Source organism: Onychostruthus taczanowskii, unplaced genomic scaffold (genome assembly GCF_017590055.1).
Source record: "Onychostruthus taczanowskii isolate IOZ18803 unplaced genomic scaffold, ASM1759005v1 scaffold7, whole genome shotgun sequence".
NCBI lineage: Eukaryota > Metazoa > Chordata > Aves > Passeriformes > Passeridae > Onychostruthus > Onychostruthus taczanowskii.
This window is the reverse complement of record NW_024504786.1, coordinates 9,289,455-9,307,577: the sequence shown is the minus strand read 5'-3', so window position 1 is coordinate 9,307,577 and position 18,123 is coordinate 9,289,455. Positions and strand designations below refer to the sequence as shown.

The window sequence follows — 18,123 nt, the reverse complement described above, 5'->3', positions numbered from 1 at the left end:
ATGTCTGCAAGCTGAAGCCAGACACAGGGAGGTGGGATGCTCTTCTGAACGTGACGGTCAGGGACTCCTGAAACAGACCCAGAAAAGTGGGAGTCTTCAATGCTTGTCTTCAGTTCAAGCCTACCTCCTCTCTTGGAAACTATGAGTGAACCAAACATAGTGTATTGGAATTACTGCAAGGAGATGAACTGCTGAGCAGGGTGCTGGCCAGGGGCTTGCACTCACACAATCGCCTGCCAGGTGGGACCATTGGGTCACTTCATCTGAGGAAGATCCTTGGAAACCTGGTCCAGTCAGGCAGAGCACTTGGGGAGGCAATCAGGTAGGCCCCAGGTGTTTACCTGCTCCCAAAGTGGTAAGTGTGATTCTTTGCTGTTGAAAACATCTGGAGGGTGGCAGAATTTTTGAGCAAAGTTCAGATTGTTTTAACTTGTTTTGTGTGGGCCGGGTGCTGATGCTGTTTAACATACCTGTTCTTGGAGTAGCCAGAGCACCAGATATGTAAAATGTTCTCCACAGCCTGATCACGTTCAGAGTCTGCATTTAAGAATAATACATAATGAGTGTGTGAGATGAAACAAGTTTGGTCAGAGAAATAAGAAAAACTAAAGTGTCTTACAGCCCAGATTGTGTTCCTTGAGCCTGTGCATCCACGTAGGTAATCTCTGTCTAGCCATTACTGAAAGAGATCTTTGGTGTGGTATATAGTGGTATGTAGTTATCATAAAATATTGTATTGGGTCTGATTTCATGACATTTAATTTGGGGAGAAGGATTACAGTGTGAGTATTAGAATAGTAATTTTTATGAGGTAAAGAAACAAAATGAGATTAGAAGTCTCTGTGAAGGAAGCTTGAAGGCTGATGTGTGTATTTGGCATCTGATGCAGATAGTTACAGCCTAACTTAATTTACTGGTGGGAAAAGATGCTGCTCAGCATCTCCTCATGCACATGAGGGGAATTTGCAGAGCAGTTCTGGCATACCTCAGGTGGGCTCCTTTCAAAAGAAGGGCTGAAGGAAGCTTTGCTTGTGGTCATGCTGGTGTGTCCAAGTTATGCTTAGTCCAACACGAGTGTCTCTGCAGCAGTGATGCAGGAGCACAGGGGTAGGACCCCTCACTGCATGCTCCAAGCAGTGACCAGCCCTAACTGTTTTATGCTACCTGCTAATGCAGACACCAGCTGTGCCCTCTGCCAGAGCCTTTTTTCTCCAGATCATGGCCAGTGCTGCTGTAGGAAATTCTCTGCAGCTACAGAGTAGCTACAGGCTCAGCTGGTTTACTGCAAGTGTGTTTTGTTGAGCAGGATGGGCTAGACCATTTGCCTGATCATTTGGTCAGTTTGGCTTTAAAAAGCTCCAGAGCATTCTGGAAAGCAGCACAGCAATATGATAGGATTTAATCAGACTTAATTATTCCCCTGCTGTCTATCTCCTAGCAACATCCAGCTTGACATCTGCCTGCGAATGAAATGTGTAAGCTAAGTAGGAACATGTTCAGACTAAAGTCCTGCTACTTGAATCAAATCACGCCACTAATCATTGCCTTAATTCATCTCATGGCCATCAAACAGCTGCCAGGCACTGTTACCTGATTTTCCAAGATGCACAGCGCTTGCCTTCTGAGTTTTTTCCAGGCTGGCAAGAAGGGTGACTTCATCCCTGGGCTCTTTGCAGCACACTGACACCTGATAACGGGGTTAGAGTTTCCTGAGTGACAAACACCGGCTCAGGAACAAGACCCAGACTTGTCGCTATTTGGCTTTGTGCTGTAGGTCCCCGCTTATCTCATCACTGAAATCAGATCACCTGCTGTGCCCACACACCGCGGGGTTCAAATGCGGTACGGGGGCGGTTTAGGTGAAGCCTGGGGACAGCTGGAGCAGATGTGGCGCAGTGGCAGCAGGCAGCGCAGCAGCTCCGTGTCACAGGGACAAGGGCGGTTGAGGCAGGGAGATGAGACCCAGCTTGCGCAGATGGAGGGATGAAGAGGGGAAGAGAGGAGCAGGCATAAAGCAAGCGTTTGTAAAGTAAAACTGGGCTCCAGCCAGACATGATGTGGCACAGGAGTCGGTGGAGTTACTGGAAGAAATGAGCCCGGTAGCACAGCTGGGGCCATAGGAGGAGGCTGCCTGCACCAGCCCTGGCTGCCAGCCGTGAAGCTGGAGGGAAGGGAGCTGCCCCAGAGCAACGAGCATCCTGAGCAGGTCAGCCCTTTGAACTGGGGGTTGATGGGGCAGCAGCCTGGGGGCAGATCTGCGGATGGACAGAGAGCTGCATGAATGTTGTCGTGTCCCCTCTCCACATACCTCCTCATGAGGATATTGGTACCAGTACTTGCATGAGTCTGTTGGTCTCCCGTGCTGTCTCTAGAAGTTGTTGTTGGCATCCAAAAAACCTAATGGTGTATCAGTGTGACATATGTCTCCCTTGTGTCTCTGCAGAGGAGCTTGGTAGCTCTGGAAGCCTGGCTGCGTGGGTGCCACACTAGCAACCAACTTGCACCGACTTCATTTGTACAGAGCACAAAGTGGGGTTTCTGGCTGTGAAAATGGGGCTGTATGAGCCCCCACCAGCTCTCCCTGTGACCAGCAGGAACTTGGCCTTTTGTCACTGACTTTGTCAATAGTACTCAGCCAGCTCTGTGCTGTTCAAGGCAGTGTCTGCCATTCAACACTGGCACCTGGGCTCACCTCAGTGTGAGCTGCCACCATGCTGGGCAGGGAATCTTACTAAGATTCCCTTAAAATCACCTTTTGTTTTCCTTCTGTTATCAGTGACAAATGGAGGGTCACTGGGCTGGTCACTAAAGATGGAGGTTTATTCCTCACTGTGTCTTTCCGATGACTTTCCCCTTCACGACTAATAATTTCCCTTTGTCATTCTATCCCTGAGAGCTATTAGATTAGAGTTTGTCACTTGCCCTCTGCCTAAGGAGCATTAGAGGGCTGTGGGGCCAGCAAGAACGAGGGCAACGCTGTGCGAAGATTGCGTTGCAGGCTGGTGCCAGTGCCGCTGTGCTCCCAGGGCAGCTGTGCCGTGAGAAGGTGGAGACTCTAACATACCGGGAAGCTGCACTGTCTGCGTGGCGTGAGCTGTGCCGTGTGCCTGGTGTGGTCCAGCGGTGCAGGCTGTGCCACACCGGTGAGGTGGCGCGGAGCTGTGCAGGGGCTGGGCAGGACCTTGTTGGGTGTGCAGCGCTGGGAGGGCTTGCAGAAGCCAGCCGATAGTGTGAAGGCAGTGGCCGGACGGTGCAGCAGGGACAGGTGCTGTGGGGGGCAGTGACTGAAGCAAACCCAGGGCTGCGTTGCCGTGTCGTGGCTGCGGCTTGTCTGTGCGGAGCGGGGCAGGGCGGAGAGACCATCGGAGCAGTGCTCGGCGGTCGGGCAGCGCAGCACCTGAAGGGAGGCGCAGCGCGCTCAGTGCGGTGCCTGGAGGGCGGGCGGCGCCGTGTCACTGCAGGGCGCAGCGGCCGGCAGCAGCTGGGGTGCCTCAGCTGGCGGAAGGTGCTGCGCTGTGGGGTGACAATGCGGAGCCTCACAGCGGGTCCAGTGCTGGCAGGGGCCACCCAGTGCCATGCCTGGAGGCACCGCAGTGCTCTGGCGGCGTGACTGGGGAGCGGCGGCGGGATTTGGAGGAGGAGCGATGCCCGGCAGCGGCCGTGAGGGGGGAGCGGGCCCGGACCGTCCAACGCGGCGCCACGGCCACGCGCGGATTCTGGGGGGCGCACTGCGCACGCGCACCGCCGCCCTGCCGCAGCGCTCCTCCGGCGGGGACCCCCTGCCCGCGCGCCATTGGCTGCGGACGCCTCCCGCGATTGGCCGGCGCGCGACCCCCCGCGCCGTCCCATTGGCCGGCGGCGGCCGCTATGCGGGCGGGCAGGGCCGCTCACAGCGGCCGGCGCGCCGAGCGGGGTCCGGCGGGGCGCGGCGCGGCGTAGCCCGTAGCGGAGCACGGCGAGGCGGGGGCAGCCCGGCGGTGGCGAAGCCGCTGCCCGTTCAAACCGGGCTCCAGCCGGCCGCTGTCAGCTGGCGGACAGCTGCCGTCCTGCTCGGGCCCGGCAAGCCCCTCTCCCCAGGCACCGGCACCGCCTGTAGGGCAGCGCGTCCCCGCAGCGCGGAGTGCCCGGGACGCCGCGGGGCTCCGGCCGGGACCAGCGCTGCGCCGGCCGCTCCCGCGGGACGCCCCGGCGCTGTGGGCTCGCTCCGTGGCGTGTCGGGAGGACGCGGTGCTCGCCAGGCCTCGGCGGGCAGGGCCGCGCTGGAGCCGGGTGTGTGAAGCGGGCAGGAGCGGGGCTGATGCTCTGTCACGGCGTGGCGGTGACGGCCAGAACGGGCTGTCTGGGGTGGCTCTTGTTCCGCTGGCATGCTCTGTGTTTGCTCGTGCAGGAGCACGGTCTGGGATCTGTGCCTTACGGTGGGTATGGGATTGCGCGTTTTGGAGGGGATGCCCGTTGGAGAAGGTGGCTCCAGCCTCAACCTGTTTTTCTTTCTCAGGTCATGTAGAAGAGCAGATTTAATGTGAAGATGGGACTCTTGGTGTTTATGCGTAACCTGCTGCTAGCCCTCTGCCTCTTTCTGGTACTGGGATTTCTGTACTATTCTGCTTGGAAGTTGCACCTTCTCAGATGGGAGGATTCAAGTAAGTAGGGGAACGGTGCAACTGTTTCTGGGCTTCCTAAAACCTCTGTTAAATAGTTGCAATAGTGGTGAGGTGGTTCTGATTTAGTAGTATTAGAGGGATGTGATTAAGCCCACTCAAATGCTAGAGCTCTTAGTATGCTTAAGGGGTCGAATTGTGTCTACCTAATGCTCTTTATGGCTTTACTTTTATTACTGGGTGCAAGAGCAGGTTCATGCTTCATAAATCTAGTATTAGAGATCTCAGTTCCTGAATATTCTGTTACTTTATGATTCCTAATTGTCAAATTAAAGAGTTTGTATGTTGAGGCTTTTATTTTCTGAATCCTTTGTGCATTTTAATATATCTAAGAAATGTTTGTTTTTTTCCCTCTGGTGAATTTTGATTTCTTTCTGTAATCATATATGCTGGTTATCTCATCATCTTACTTTGTCCTTCAAAAAACCTCATCTTCCATTTGTCTTGCATGTTATTATCTGCCAACTATCTGTCATCTACAGGATGTCTTTCAACCTTTTTAAGTCCAAAGAGACATCTGACCTCACTGAATACAATCTGAGGATTGTACTGTGCAGTAAGGCCATAGAAGGTTACAGTTGCAATGAAATTAGGCTGAAGTTTGATTGCTCAGTTGCTGCTCTTATTTTTGTTTGTGTTGATTTTGCCTGCGTGCAAGAACTATTTTTGAAAACAAAAAAACAAGAAAGCAATTCCCTCTTCTCCCCTTCTGCCCAAAACACAAGCCAGCCTTCCTTGCAGCTGTTCCACAGGCTGTTTCAGATATCTCAGAGCTGTCTGTTGCTCCCTGGATCAGCAGCTGAGAAATACTGATCCAGAACTGACAAGAAGCCTCTGGTCAAATTTCTTCTTTACTGTATTGTGGTTTTGTGCATGCTGATAGAGGTTTCTGCTGCAATGCTTCTTAAACTTCACATTTTTTCTACCTCTGTGTGCTCCAAATTTGTTGTTGTGTGCTCTTAAGAAGTTTTGCGTGATGACAGATGATGACTTGGCTATGACACTTGTGCTGATGCACTGATTTTGACAGGGGGACTATTAAGGTGCCTTGGACTAGAACAAGTATTGTAAGACTAAATTTGTAAAAGGAGATGCATAGTGTTTTTCTGAGCAGGAATTTTTTCTTAAGGTTTGTGCTTCAGAGGGGGAGTTAAAAATCTTCATTATGTGTTTCTGCAAAGTAGCACTTTTATTGACAAGATGTAGAAAATCCTTCCTGCATGAAAATAAGTCCAGTTGTGGTTAAAAGAGCAAATTTTCTGTATCTGCTATTACATGATCATCAGTTATGAAATTATACCACCTACCATCCTTTACTTCCTTCACGCCACCAGGAAATCATGTTGAACTTCCCAAGGCCTGCAAAAAAAAAAGAACTTTCATGCCACAACTTGTGTGATCTTTGTTACAAATGAAGAAGCAGCTATGTGTTTATGTGTTATGCACCGTGGTGCTGGGGAGGGTTCTAATTTTCTGCAATCCTCTTTGGATTTTGTGCCTTTAGTTTTGTGTGCTATTTGTTATTTTACACCATGTCAGTCCCTGGGAAGTTTTGTGGTAACTTTGGGTTGCAGCACAGTGTTGCAAATCTGTGTGCAGATGCTGTGGATTTCTATAAATGGAACACTTTTACCTGGAAAGATGACTCTAAGTTGCAGCCTAGTTAGAGTGATTTCTGGTGAGTGCATTGGCTGCTTTTGGGTATCCTGTTCTGACAGGAGCACTGTGAGGTAACATAACAGACCTTTGGTTTGGTGTCTCCCTTTTTCTGATCTTCTGTGTAAAATGTGTTATTCGTTTAGTCTTGGAAGTTGTAGTGCTTGCATTAAGCTTCTTCAACATGTACAAAGAGATGATGCTAGCTTGAGGATTTAGCTTATTGTTCTTTATCAGTTGTCACAATTAATTTAGGCTGTACTGTTGTTCCTTCTAGACACTTTTGTGGATTGTGTCTTAAATATTGAATGAAGTTCTTTGAAATATTAGCATAAGCACCAGCCTAATGTATAGGGGCAGATGTTACTTTTGAAACAGTAAGGATGGTACCTGTTTTCAGTTGGTCTTCAGACTTTTTTTATGCTTCAAAACCCATTTTATTTATCATGTAATTTAACACAAGAGGAGCTTATGCAAATATAAAGTAGAAATTTAAAACCCCAGTTTGGGAAACTTCGTATGAAGAGTTAATGTGAAATAAATAATGTTTTATAAATCAGCATTTGGAAGTTAACAAATGACAGATTTGAATTACTTATTTAACTGATTAGGCCTTCTTGAGAATGTGTAATATGATACAATGTATAATGGGGCAATTATACTTTGTGTTTGCTGAAGGGGAGCCTTGCTCAGTTAAGTGCCCCAGATTTGTGGTGCGTAACTGTTGTGGTTTTATTTCCTGAATTACAGTGCCATGTGTGACCTTGTAAATTTCCTTAAGATTGATATGATAATGCTGGTGTCCCCAAAAGCAAAACTAAGTCAGATGTGTTAGTTTTGGGGTCCTTAGTAATCAAAGATTTTTGATTTGGTGTGAGTTATCTTCTTATTAAATTACTTTCATTTTTTCTTGTGACCAGCGTCTTTCGTCTGTTTAATAGTGACTCCCTAGCTTCAGCAGTGACATGTTTTTGTTCTGTTCTTTGTGCTAGAGGAGGTATGAAACTAAGCTGATCCCAGCACCTGACACCTTTGCATCTCTTCAGAGACTGGCTTTAGTAAACTTGACAACTGCATTTAATAATGGAAATAATTTTTGTAGAGTATGGTGAAAAACACTTGATCTGCTTATTTGCTGCTTGTGTGGTTTGTTCACTTAATATTTTAGAAGATGCCTCAGTTTATCATTGTCATGGATGAATTTGGTAACTGTAAAGTGGTTTACTGTGTAAACTAGTCTCTCTGACACTTGGATGTTTGTGTATTTAGCTGCTAAAGTAAATGAATAGCTAAATTATTTTGTTTATATGTACATCTGACCTCTACAAGAAAGGAGGCTAAACTTAGAAATAGACTCTGAAATAGACTTAAAGATACACATCAATGTTTCTCTTAATGTTCCCTTAACATTAAATGTTCTCCACTTAATGTTAAATCTGTCCTCCTTGAGTGATGCCTTAGTGAGTACTGCAAGATTATTCTCCTTCTTGTGTGACTCTGCACCTTGCCAAAATACAAAGGAGAATAGGAAATAATTAATTTTTTTATAAGGCTTATCTTTATCATGACAAGAATAGATTGAATTCAGCTAATGTGAACTAATTAACATTGAATTAAGTTCAACTCCTTCTTTTATTCAAGACAAACCTCCAGCGATTGCTACCCCTCTCTCATCCTTTTAGGGAGTATCATGACTGGCTACTCTTCCTCAAGCCTTGTTTCATGTTGGTGGCAGAATGTTGTTAGTTCTCAGAGCAGCAGCAAAGTACAAAAATGAGGGGTGTAATGCTGCATGCAGGAAGGCCCTTGAGTTCTGGTGATGGTTGGGAGTACATGAGCAGGGTTTAGGACAGATTTCCTTTTTCTCTTTCCTGGTGTTCGTAATGCAGCTTCGGTCTCTGACAGTAGCGGTAAGAGATGTTCATTGTCTGTTCTTCCCAGACAGGCAGTGACAATGGATTCCACAGCTCCCTGATGAAGTGTTGAGCTGCAGAGAGGTGTGCTGAGCACAGAGAACTGATAATGTGATGTGGGAGACAAGGAAATAACTAGTTTGTAATCAGGCTTAGCTGTCCTGAACATTCTAGAAGGAACTTAGAGGAGCACATAATTGTACTGCTGTTCTTGTGTTTCTGGCCACTTGGTTGATGGTGAATTCTTGCATAGTAATGGTAGTGATAGGAGCAGGCTTTGAAGGTCTGAGACGTGCACGGCAGCCTCTTTCCTAGTAACTTCCCATCCTATTCCTTCCCTGATGCATTTGGCTCTGAGGAGGAAGGAAGATGTTGTCTGTACCAGTGTGAAGATACAGCTCGTAGGAGGGTGCACTGTTGTCTTTGAAAAGTATGGTGGGAGATGGAGTTACTTAATCTGATGTGTGTATAGCTGATTTTGCAACTTCAAAATGAACGTGTTGTAAGGAAGGAATGAATCCATTACAAAGCATCCTGGCAATGGAAATGTTGTACTCATTCCCCCAAGTCAGCTTTTACTTTTTCCCTCTCTCTCAAAGTATTGAATTATACTTGGGACAAGGACAGTGTGATGCTATTTTCTTGTTCTCTATTGTATTTCTTTCTACATTAGCATTGAACTAATTTAAAGAAATATATACTCTGCATGAAGTACTTTTGCCAAAACCCACGTTAATACAATTTGAGCTTGGCAGTTTGAATGTGGTTTTTGAAACATCTCCAGGTATGTTCTGTTGATGTCTCCTTAAAAAAAATCAAGTCACTGTTCTGTCATCTGTTGCTATGTGTTATTTTCAACTCCAATTCGGGCAAGGCAGCTAAAGAAATAAAGCTTTGGGAAGAGATTTTCCTAAGGTATTTCAGGACCCTTATCCTTTTTATTCCTTTTTTTTTTTTTTAATGTCTGTTTCCAAGGGAACTGAGGAGACATAAACAGGCAAAACTGACTCACTTTTGGTTGCAGGTTTTTAATCTACTTGCATTTCCATGGAAACCAGTTATGCAGCAGAAAAAGCTGAATTAATCAAAAGCAATCAAACCTTTATTATCAAAATAAATACTGCTTTATCTCTTTCAAAGTAAAATGGTACTTTTGTCAATTCTTGTATTAGGGTCTAACAATGTACTGTAGAAATGGATCTTCTTGCAAGGGTTTGGAAAATGTTTACTCTTTCTCAGGTGGCTCACGGATGTGTGGTGGTATCCGGGGTGGATGGGTACAGCTGTTGTGTCTTGGGCTGCTGGGAGTGTCATTTGTTCTTTGTCAAGGGTGTGGGTCTTACGTACACTGACATCTGACTTCCTTCTGTTCTTTGTTTACTGAAGAACCAATGAAAAGACATTCAGTCGGTGTGTGAGCAACTAGGCCATGGAGACAAACTTGTCCTCTTTGTGGAGAGAGTCTTGTAATGGTTTTGTGTTCTGCTGTGACTGTCCTACTTGCCTTTGCCAGACGATGTGAATGCAGGAGTGCTCCTGTAAAAAATAGCAACTCCAGGCCAACTCAGCTTGGCACTGGGAGCATAAATCTGATGAAAGTGGTTTGAGTTGGGATGGCTGCATTGATGGTTAGGTGGTTGAGGGAGCATATTTTTTGGAAAGGCACTCACAGTGCTGTTGTGAGTGGTAGCAAGCAAATGGTGATGGTTACAATTTTAATTGCTCTCTATGTATGGCATTAGCGTTAGAGGGTGTGTGTTTGTATATTCTTGAAGGTAGACTTTATTGCTGTTACCTCTGCTTCCCAGTCTGGAAAGCCTGAGAGCCTAACCTTGTGAACACTACTTTTTTTAAAAAGACTGCTTTAGACAGTATTGTGCAGTACTCTAAGCTTCCTGAAACAGGTTTTTTGTTTGTTTGTTTGTTTTTGTTTGATTTTTGTTGGTGTGGGGTTTTTTGGTTTTTTGGTTTTGGTTTTTTTGGTTTTGTTTTGGTTTGGGGTTTTTTTTGCTTTGTAGGAAGAGACTGGGTACAGCACGGAGATGGATTATTGTGAATTCTTCAATGTTTGAGTTATTAGTAACTTCAAGGTTTGTTTCATCCACTCAGCTGTAATGTATGTTAGTGCTGTTCTTTCTGCACCAAAATTGAAAACAAATGTTTAGAAAGTTCTTATAACATGGTTCCAACTACAGTTTTATGATCTCTTTGCTAGTTTTCATATGCTTTAGGGATTTGAGGATCACAGTGATGCTTTTTTGAAATGCTAAAAATAGCAAGTAATGTTATTGAGGCAGCAGTGAATATTAGAAACAAAGATGTAAAAATAGAACTTAAGCAAGAGTTGTCTGGTAAAGTAGCTTAACTTTTCTAAGTTTTTCTCATATTGGGCTGAAGTATTCCACTTGTGTTCAGCTTAAAGCTATAGTGTACTAACTGTGGTGGATAATTCTTTTATCTGTGCAGAACACAGGAAAAAATTGATTGATTTGGTGCCCAGAAATTGTCACTGCTCAAGTTACTTTTGTCCTCCCTCTTAGCCTGGCAGAATAAGGAGCATGGCTAAACTTAAACTCCAGCAGCTCCAGGACACTCAGTTGTGGTAGTATCTTTCCCAGCTGTAATTGTGCCAGCTATTTTCTCTTGGCTGGAAGCTGATGTGTGTGTGTTCCTGATTGCTCTTGCTGCGGCTGTTAAATGTAACCGCAGAGAGCTGCTGCCCGGCTCCCCCACGGCAGCTGCCTGAGTGCCACCAGGACAGAGGGGACAGTCTGCTCACCGAATGTGAGTCACAACTTACGAGACTTAAAATCCAAGTTCAGAAATTCACGAGTGCCTCTCTGTCTTTTAGAAGGCAGCACTTCACAGGACAGACAAGGAACATAGGGGAATGAAAGTGCCTCATCTTTTTCTGATCTGTTACTGCTAATTTAGTGAAATATCCAGCATTACTTTATGACCCAGCTGTCTCTCCAGGAATTTTGAGTGCTGCTATAATGTTAACAGTACAGGACAAAACTCTGCAGGGGCAATGGGAAATGATGCATGACAGAGCTGTTGAGAGAGGGAGCAAGTGTAACATGCCTTGGGATTTCTCCAGAGGAGGAAACTCCTTGAACACTCTTTTGGCTTTAGGAGCATATAAGGAGTAAGTTTAGTGAAGGTCATTAAGGGCATAACATCCTAAGCATGTTGTGCTTCAAGGGGTGGCTGTAACACTGTACCTGTACTATCTTCATTTTGGCTTTTTTGGGTTACTGCTTTAGTTCTGGATGAGTGCTGATCTTTTAGGAAGATGGAAAAGTAAGGTGCAAGAATACTTCTCCATCTCCCTGCTCACACTGGGCCTTAGTTCTGCATTTTGAAATAAGTAAGTTGCTCTTGCTTCTCTTTACAGCAACTGTCTTGATGCTGAGTTCCTTTGTATTTCACCCTCTCTATTTGTGTTATTAGTGATGGGTAAAATTGAGGAACTTGCCCAGTTTAAAACAGAGTGTGATTTTTGTTTGTTTCACTCAGTTGACCTCAGCCTGACTTAGTGTTTCACTTGCTCAATTTGTGCATTTTCTCCCTAGCCTCCCCACATATTTTTGGGAAGGGTATGTTCCTGTGACTTGGATGGGTGCATTGGGAGAGTGTTCATAAGGAACAGTTTTCAGTGTCTTACATGCAGCCGAAGCTGTGTCCTCCAATATGGATTCCCAGAGGTCAAAGTCAGCAGTTTTCCATATTCTGGAAAGGTACATTGCAGTGAAAGCACTTTACCTCTGGTAGCAATTGCTCTGCAGCTGAGTGCTTTCAGAGGTGAAAGGATTTATTCGTCTCAGCTGACTGTGAACCCCTTAGCAATGAGTTCAGCTGGAAACAATACCTCCTTGTGAGAGCTGTGTCATCTGTGTGAGTGTCATCTACCTCTCCTCCTCTTCCTCACCGTGCATCCCCCACCTCTCACCTGTACCACTGCAGCACTGGCTGTAGTGATTAAGGCATTGCCAGCCTCAATGGGAGCCCCCCCTCCATTCATTTGATAGAATAGATGGCACTTTTTCCCTTAACTCTGATACAGACGGGCTGGAAGGCTTTGGGCACCTTCCATGCTCATTTCAGTTCTGTTTCACACCAGTTCTACTGACATTGGGACAAAGAAGGTAATTTGTGGTTTGTCTCAAGTTGGACAGCTGCTGCTGCTGTGATCTGAGCGTGGCCTTGGTACTGATTCTGACTGTGCCTGTCACACTTAGGGATGATTTTCAGGGGAGATTTTTCCTAGTTTGTTATCTGTCAACATTGTCACTGTAACATCTTATTTTTTGTCATTGCAGTCTGGGTTTACATCAGTGTCAGGCTGAGGCAATAAAGCAGCCAAAAAACCTGGGTATGACTTGCAAGGACAAGTACACTTGGGTCATGAGGTATAGCTCTCTATAAATTATGTATCTCTTCTGCACTTCAGAAGGAATGTAATTGTGCATCCAAGCAAAAAGTAATTTGTACTGTGCATGCATATCCTGAATAGATGTTAGAACCTGAGGTAGCTGATTTCAAGTGGTTATTCCTTCATGGCACTGGGTGATTATATTGCTCTGTATGCATTGCTTTCCTGAGAGAGTAACAGTGAGTGAGGATAGTGCTAAAATTCTAGTCAGGTACAGAAATTACAGGATGTTTCTTAACCAGTTATTGGTATTTTGCATAACCAAAGGCCTCAACAATCCAGGAAGTTTATATCTCTGAGGGTCAGAATTTAGCATTCCTTGCTTAGTTAAAAAAAAAAAAAAGTAGAAAATCAGAATGTGTTAAAATTAGCTATTTCCATTTGTAAGTGCTTATAAACATGCATTTTTTAAACTTCTTTCATATCCCACTGGGATTCCTCCTATTTTAATTCAGTTCTGTTACAGCATGTCACTTTTTCACAGTTGTTACCCTGTGAGTTTCAGTGTTTGGGCACTGATTACATGTGAGTCATCAGAGCTGCAGCAGTGCAGGAAGTGTACCCCTTAATCACTCAGAGAACAAAAGAGTTAATAACTACAGAAAAGTTTAACTGATATATTTTATAACTACAGGGAGTGTGCGTGTTCCAAGGAGGATCTTCTTTCAAAGCACTATGAAGAGATGCTTTAAAAGAAGTAGTGGGAAAAAAGATGGCATAGAAATTAATAAAAGCTGAGTTTTCCTAACAGATAAGTAGCTGATGGCTTCCTACTTCTGAAGGCTTACCCTTACTGTTGCAATGTTAATAATTTATAAGTGCAATTGCATCTATTTGTCTTTGTTACAAGTTAATCAATCTCAGAGTAGCTATAAAATACTATGTAAATATTGTTTCTCAGCTGTAATTGTGCCCAGACATACTAATGAAAAAAATGTACTGAGGCACATTTCTTTCATTTTCAGGATGAAGGGTGATGAATAGACTTGACTCAGGAAGGCAGAGGAAGCTGAGGCACAGGAAAGTCAAATTTTTCTACGTCATGCAGCAGCTCAAGGGTAGAGCTATGAATAGAATAAAGGTCTCAAGGTTTTTCATCTCAGTCCAGTTGGCCAAATGAGACTCCCTGTCCTATAATTACACATTCTCTGTCTGTAGTTCAGGAGGGCAGCAATTTGTTGAAGTTGCTTGCTTGTGGCAGAGGTCACCTGTGGATGCTTGTAAGAGCACGGGCAGTGTTTCAGAGTGCTGTGCTGATAATAAAGCATGGTCTGCATGGGCAGTGCTGGTGGAGTGATGTAGGTGCTGTAATTAGGGCATGATGTGGCTGCTGGGAGTTGCTGCTAGAAGCTGCCTCAGATGCATCTGTGCAAGTGCCTTCAGAGCTAAGTGTACAACCTGGACTGTTGTGAATTCTGGTCTGGGGCTTTTCAGCCTTCAGATTTGCCCCATCAAAGGACCTCTACTTCACACTTTCCAGCTGCTTCAATACCAGGGAGTATTTTTTTTTATAGTGGAAAAGTTTAATTTTGCTCTCCATACATAAGGTCAGGACTCTCTGTTCTTCTGTTTAAACTTTAAAAAAAATACATGTTCGGGCAGACTAAACTTCTAGAATTTCTGCTCAAACAATGAAAGACTGAGCTTTCAGAAAGAGAGGAATAACGAAACAGCTCAGGCTGTTTTAACCATAGCAATCACTAATGCTCTGGGTATAATTAGAAACCTAATTACTGTGAATTTACTTGCAAAGACTTTTCAGCCTTTTGAGACTTGCCCCACACAATTGTATCAGGTTCCAAGTGGAGCATGGGTGGTTCTCCATTATGCTGCTAGGAAATTAGTAATGCTGCTTTTTTCAGTTAGCACTGCTGCTATAATCTCTGTTTAAAAGTGCCTTATCTGAACAACAGAAAGGTTTTTATTATTTTTCATTATGATTCATTTCGATATTATTTTCTATATATTTGCATCCAGAGCTTTTGTGTTTGGGTCAGATACTTCATTAGAAGCAAAAGCCTGAGTTAATGCAATGTAAAGAGTAAAAATTGAATTACAGTGGAAAAGTGTGTTAATTTTGATTTAATTTTCTATTTTTGCCTTTTTATTTAACAATGCTTCAAATATAATTTTAATATTTCTAAACTTTTGAAAGGTAAGTTTATGCATTGATTTAGGTTAGTTAGTTATGAGGAAGAAGCTCTTCACTCTGAGGGTGATGAGGTACTGGAACATTGCCTGGAGAAGTAGTGGATCCCTGGAAGTGTTTAAGACCAGGCTGGATGGGGCATTGACCATCCTGGTCTATTGGAATGTGTCCCCTGCCCACAGTGGAGGAATTGGACCTAGATGATCTTGTAAGGTTCTTTCTAATTCAAACCATTCTGTGATTGAAAACGAGGCCTTATTCATATTAGAAAAACATTAAAGCTTCAGTACTGTATAGCAATGTATTACTTCTCCTTGCTGTGTATTTGATTTCCCACAAAGTTGTTTTTATAATTACAGCATATTGTATTATATAACAGCTTGTCCTTCTATGAATAGAAACTGTGCCATTATCTGAAGGCACTTTGGGCTGGTGCTTTTTGACCTTTGAATGTCTTGTTTCTTCATGTAGTTACTAAAACTTGGGGGTTTTTTCCAAGAAGGATTAAAAATAGCTTGTATGCTAGAGCTAAGTATTCTTTATGCTGTGCTCTCCTATGCAATTTTCACTTCCTGTGTCAAAGGATGGGTGGATGGATGAAGGACTAGAGAAATCTGCTGCTGTGTAGTGGATTTGCCACTCTTCTGATACAGGCTTGATGCAGAATTCCTTCTTAAAGATTAACCCTGACCTCAGAAAATTGCAATTGAGAAGTGAGAAGAACCATTAGGGTAAGAGCAAAAAAAACTTGGTATTGGTAAGTTCACTCATTTCTAGAAAACTTCATAATTACAGCATTAAAAAGAGCTAAGATAAGAATTTCTTACTGCAGACTTTAATGTAATTTCAGGAATTTAGGACTATTTTCATTTTGTTTAATGTGCAACCATGTGGTCAAATGATTTTAAAAAACACCCTAAACCATCTTGGCTTGGTTGTGTATTAATTACTGATGTTGACATAATTTTGTGCTAGTGTAAGTATACTTTGCTCAGCAGTTGTGTGTTTGTGCTTTTACAGGAAGAGAATTACCCCATAAGTAGCTTTACTTATCCTTGTCCCCATTCAGTGTAAACTAATCTTGGGATTTCTTCCTTCAAAAACCTGTTTATGAAAATGTCTAAGATGGCTGTATGATGAATTTTTACTTCTTCTTATGTGACCTTTTTTTTTTTCATGTTTTATACTTGTGTGTTTCTATAAGTATTGATTTTTTAATTTAAAGCCACATCATTCCTCATGCATGAAGTGAAAATTGCACACCTTTTTTTTTTTTGGCAAGGAATTAAGTTTTTTGCCTGGTTCTGTGCTGGTTTTTTTCCCAATTAAATACTTCAGTCTTGGTAAAGACTAAATAACATGACAGAGTAGGTAATGTAAAATGAGGTTTCTGTACTGGAAAGTTTCTGCAGAGCTCCTGGCTAAGCGGTTTCTGCTCCTCTGGCTTGCGTTCAGACATCTAAAAACTTGTTCGGGCAGTGAATTAGTCCAGGGAACTGATACTGTGTGAAAATACAGGGTCCTTCTCTTCCTTCTCCTTCCAGCTCTTTAGGAAATGTTGTTTTAAATCCGTCCTGGACAGACCGACGTGCTTAACTCAGGATTTTTCCAGAATCATCAGGATTTTTCCAGAGACATCAGGGGAGCCCCGCAGGTGCGGCAGGACGGGGCGGCCGGGCCTGCAGTGGCGCCCGGGTGCCGCGCGGGGGCGGCAGAGGCCCGGCGCGCCCGCCACGTCACGGCCGCGGCAAAAATGTTGGGTTAAAAAAACCACGAAAAACCCCACAACCAAAAACCCAGAGCTTTATTATTTTCATCGCAGGTACAGAATGACAGCTGCCATCCCCTGGGTGAAAAGTAAAAAAGCCTACCGTGGAGTCATTTGGTTTCACAGTACCTTAATTTGGAGAAACCTTGCTATTTATATCCACTTATATTTAACAGTCCATTACTGTTGCCTGTAGCTATTTTCATAATCTGATCATTCAGATGACATCCTGGCAAATTTCTGGTTTTATCTCCTGACACTTGTGTTCAGAAGTCTTTCCTAATGGATTTTTTTCTTTTGCATTCAGTTGAAATTCTGTATTTGCCCAAAGAATCTGGAGAGATCACACAGCCATATAAGGTTTTGAGTACCATGCTTGCATTATTGCAGGGAGAAGAAAATGTAGATAAATCTAAAATTCTTAGGGAGTCAGACTTTGTTACTTCATTCATTTACAAAACAGCTCATTCTATTTAAAGGACTTCTGCCAGCTGAGGAAAGAGAAGAAAAGTTCTTAATATTTAATGTTATTTCATGGCTTGCTGCTGTGGAGAAAATCTGGATGCTTTTAATCTTGAATAATTGGAAGGTCCAGAAAACCTGCAAATCCTTCTGCAGAGGTTGAAGCAGGAGGAGAATAAAGACACATTTGATAATTTGAATTGCTTTCCATCAGGTAGAATTGGTATGGGAGCTGAAGATGAAAATATCCTGCAGTCTTCTGACGAGTGATGAGGGCATGTTTATAATTATTGAACCAACTGCTGCTCTTAGTTTCACCTACTTTAAAGAAAGAAGTAAAATAAAAGCTTTGGGAGACAAGTTTGTGTTAAGAAGCACAGCTGTTGCATATGTCTCTCATGACAAAACCTGTGCAGGTGAGTTCTGCCCTGCTGTCACTGCTAACAGCCTCCTGTGAGGACGGCTGCGCCTGCTCAGCCAGGGGCACAAGCAGCAGAGTGTCTCAGAAAACCGGCAGTGCGGTTAGCACGTACTCTTGTTTCTCCCATGCTCTTCTCCTCGCTTCCTGCAGTGTGTGACCTTTGGTTTCCTGAGATGGATATGTTATCGTTTTATATAATAGTGCCTGTTAAGATTTTCAGATAAACTTGTCTGACTGCTTTGTAAATCTATATGAGAGCTTCTGTTACCATCTTCACATGGTATTGATCTTCCCAGACTAATGGTGTTCTCTGAAAAAGCACCCCTAAAGCCTAGTTAGAACATGAGTTAAGAAGATGGGGAGATAACTAATGTTTCTAGAAATGCTGCCTTAAAAGAATGGCAAAGTATTCTATTTGTTTATTTATTTTTCAAAAGGTGTTTAAGAAGACAGGGTAGTGAGTGTTTAACTCTGTGTAGAAATTATAATGAGACTCTTAAGAATTTACCTGGGTTCAGAAAATAATTTAGCATCTGCATAGAGGTTGGAAAGGCTAAGAATATATGACTAACCAAGACTGTAGAAAGCCAGTTTAGGAAGGAGAATGAATAGTATTTCAAGATATTAAACTTCTTTATGAGAACTTACTTGGAAAAAAAAA

General features: G+C 43.7%; 1 protein-coding gene across 8 annotated transcripts in view; it reads left to right on the top strand.

The window, feature by feature from the left end:
- ST3GAL3 (ST3 beta-galactoside alpha-2,3-sialyltransferase 3) overlaps window positions 1-18,123 on the top strand; it is a 181,250-nt gene that overhangs the window by 6,988 nt on the left and 156,139 nt on the right. For 5 of the 8 annotated variants that reach the window (XM_041421557.1, XM_041421553.1, XM_041421556.1 and 2 more), the window contains exon 2: window positions 4,496-4,640. In XM_041421557.1, the coding sequence (XP_041277491.1) occupies window positions 4,526-4,640 (115 nt within the window). In that variant the 5' untranslated portion in view covers window positions 4,496-4,525. Of the gene's footprint in view, window positions 1-4,290; window positions 4,641-18,123 lie in introns of those variants that run through there. The other 3 variants (XM_041421555.1, XM_041421554.1, XM_041421560.1) reach the window with 3 other exon arrangements.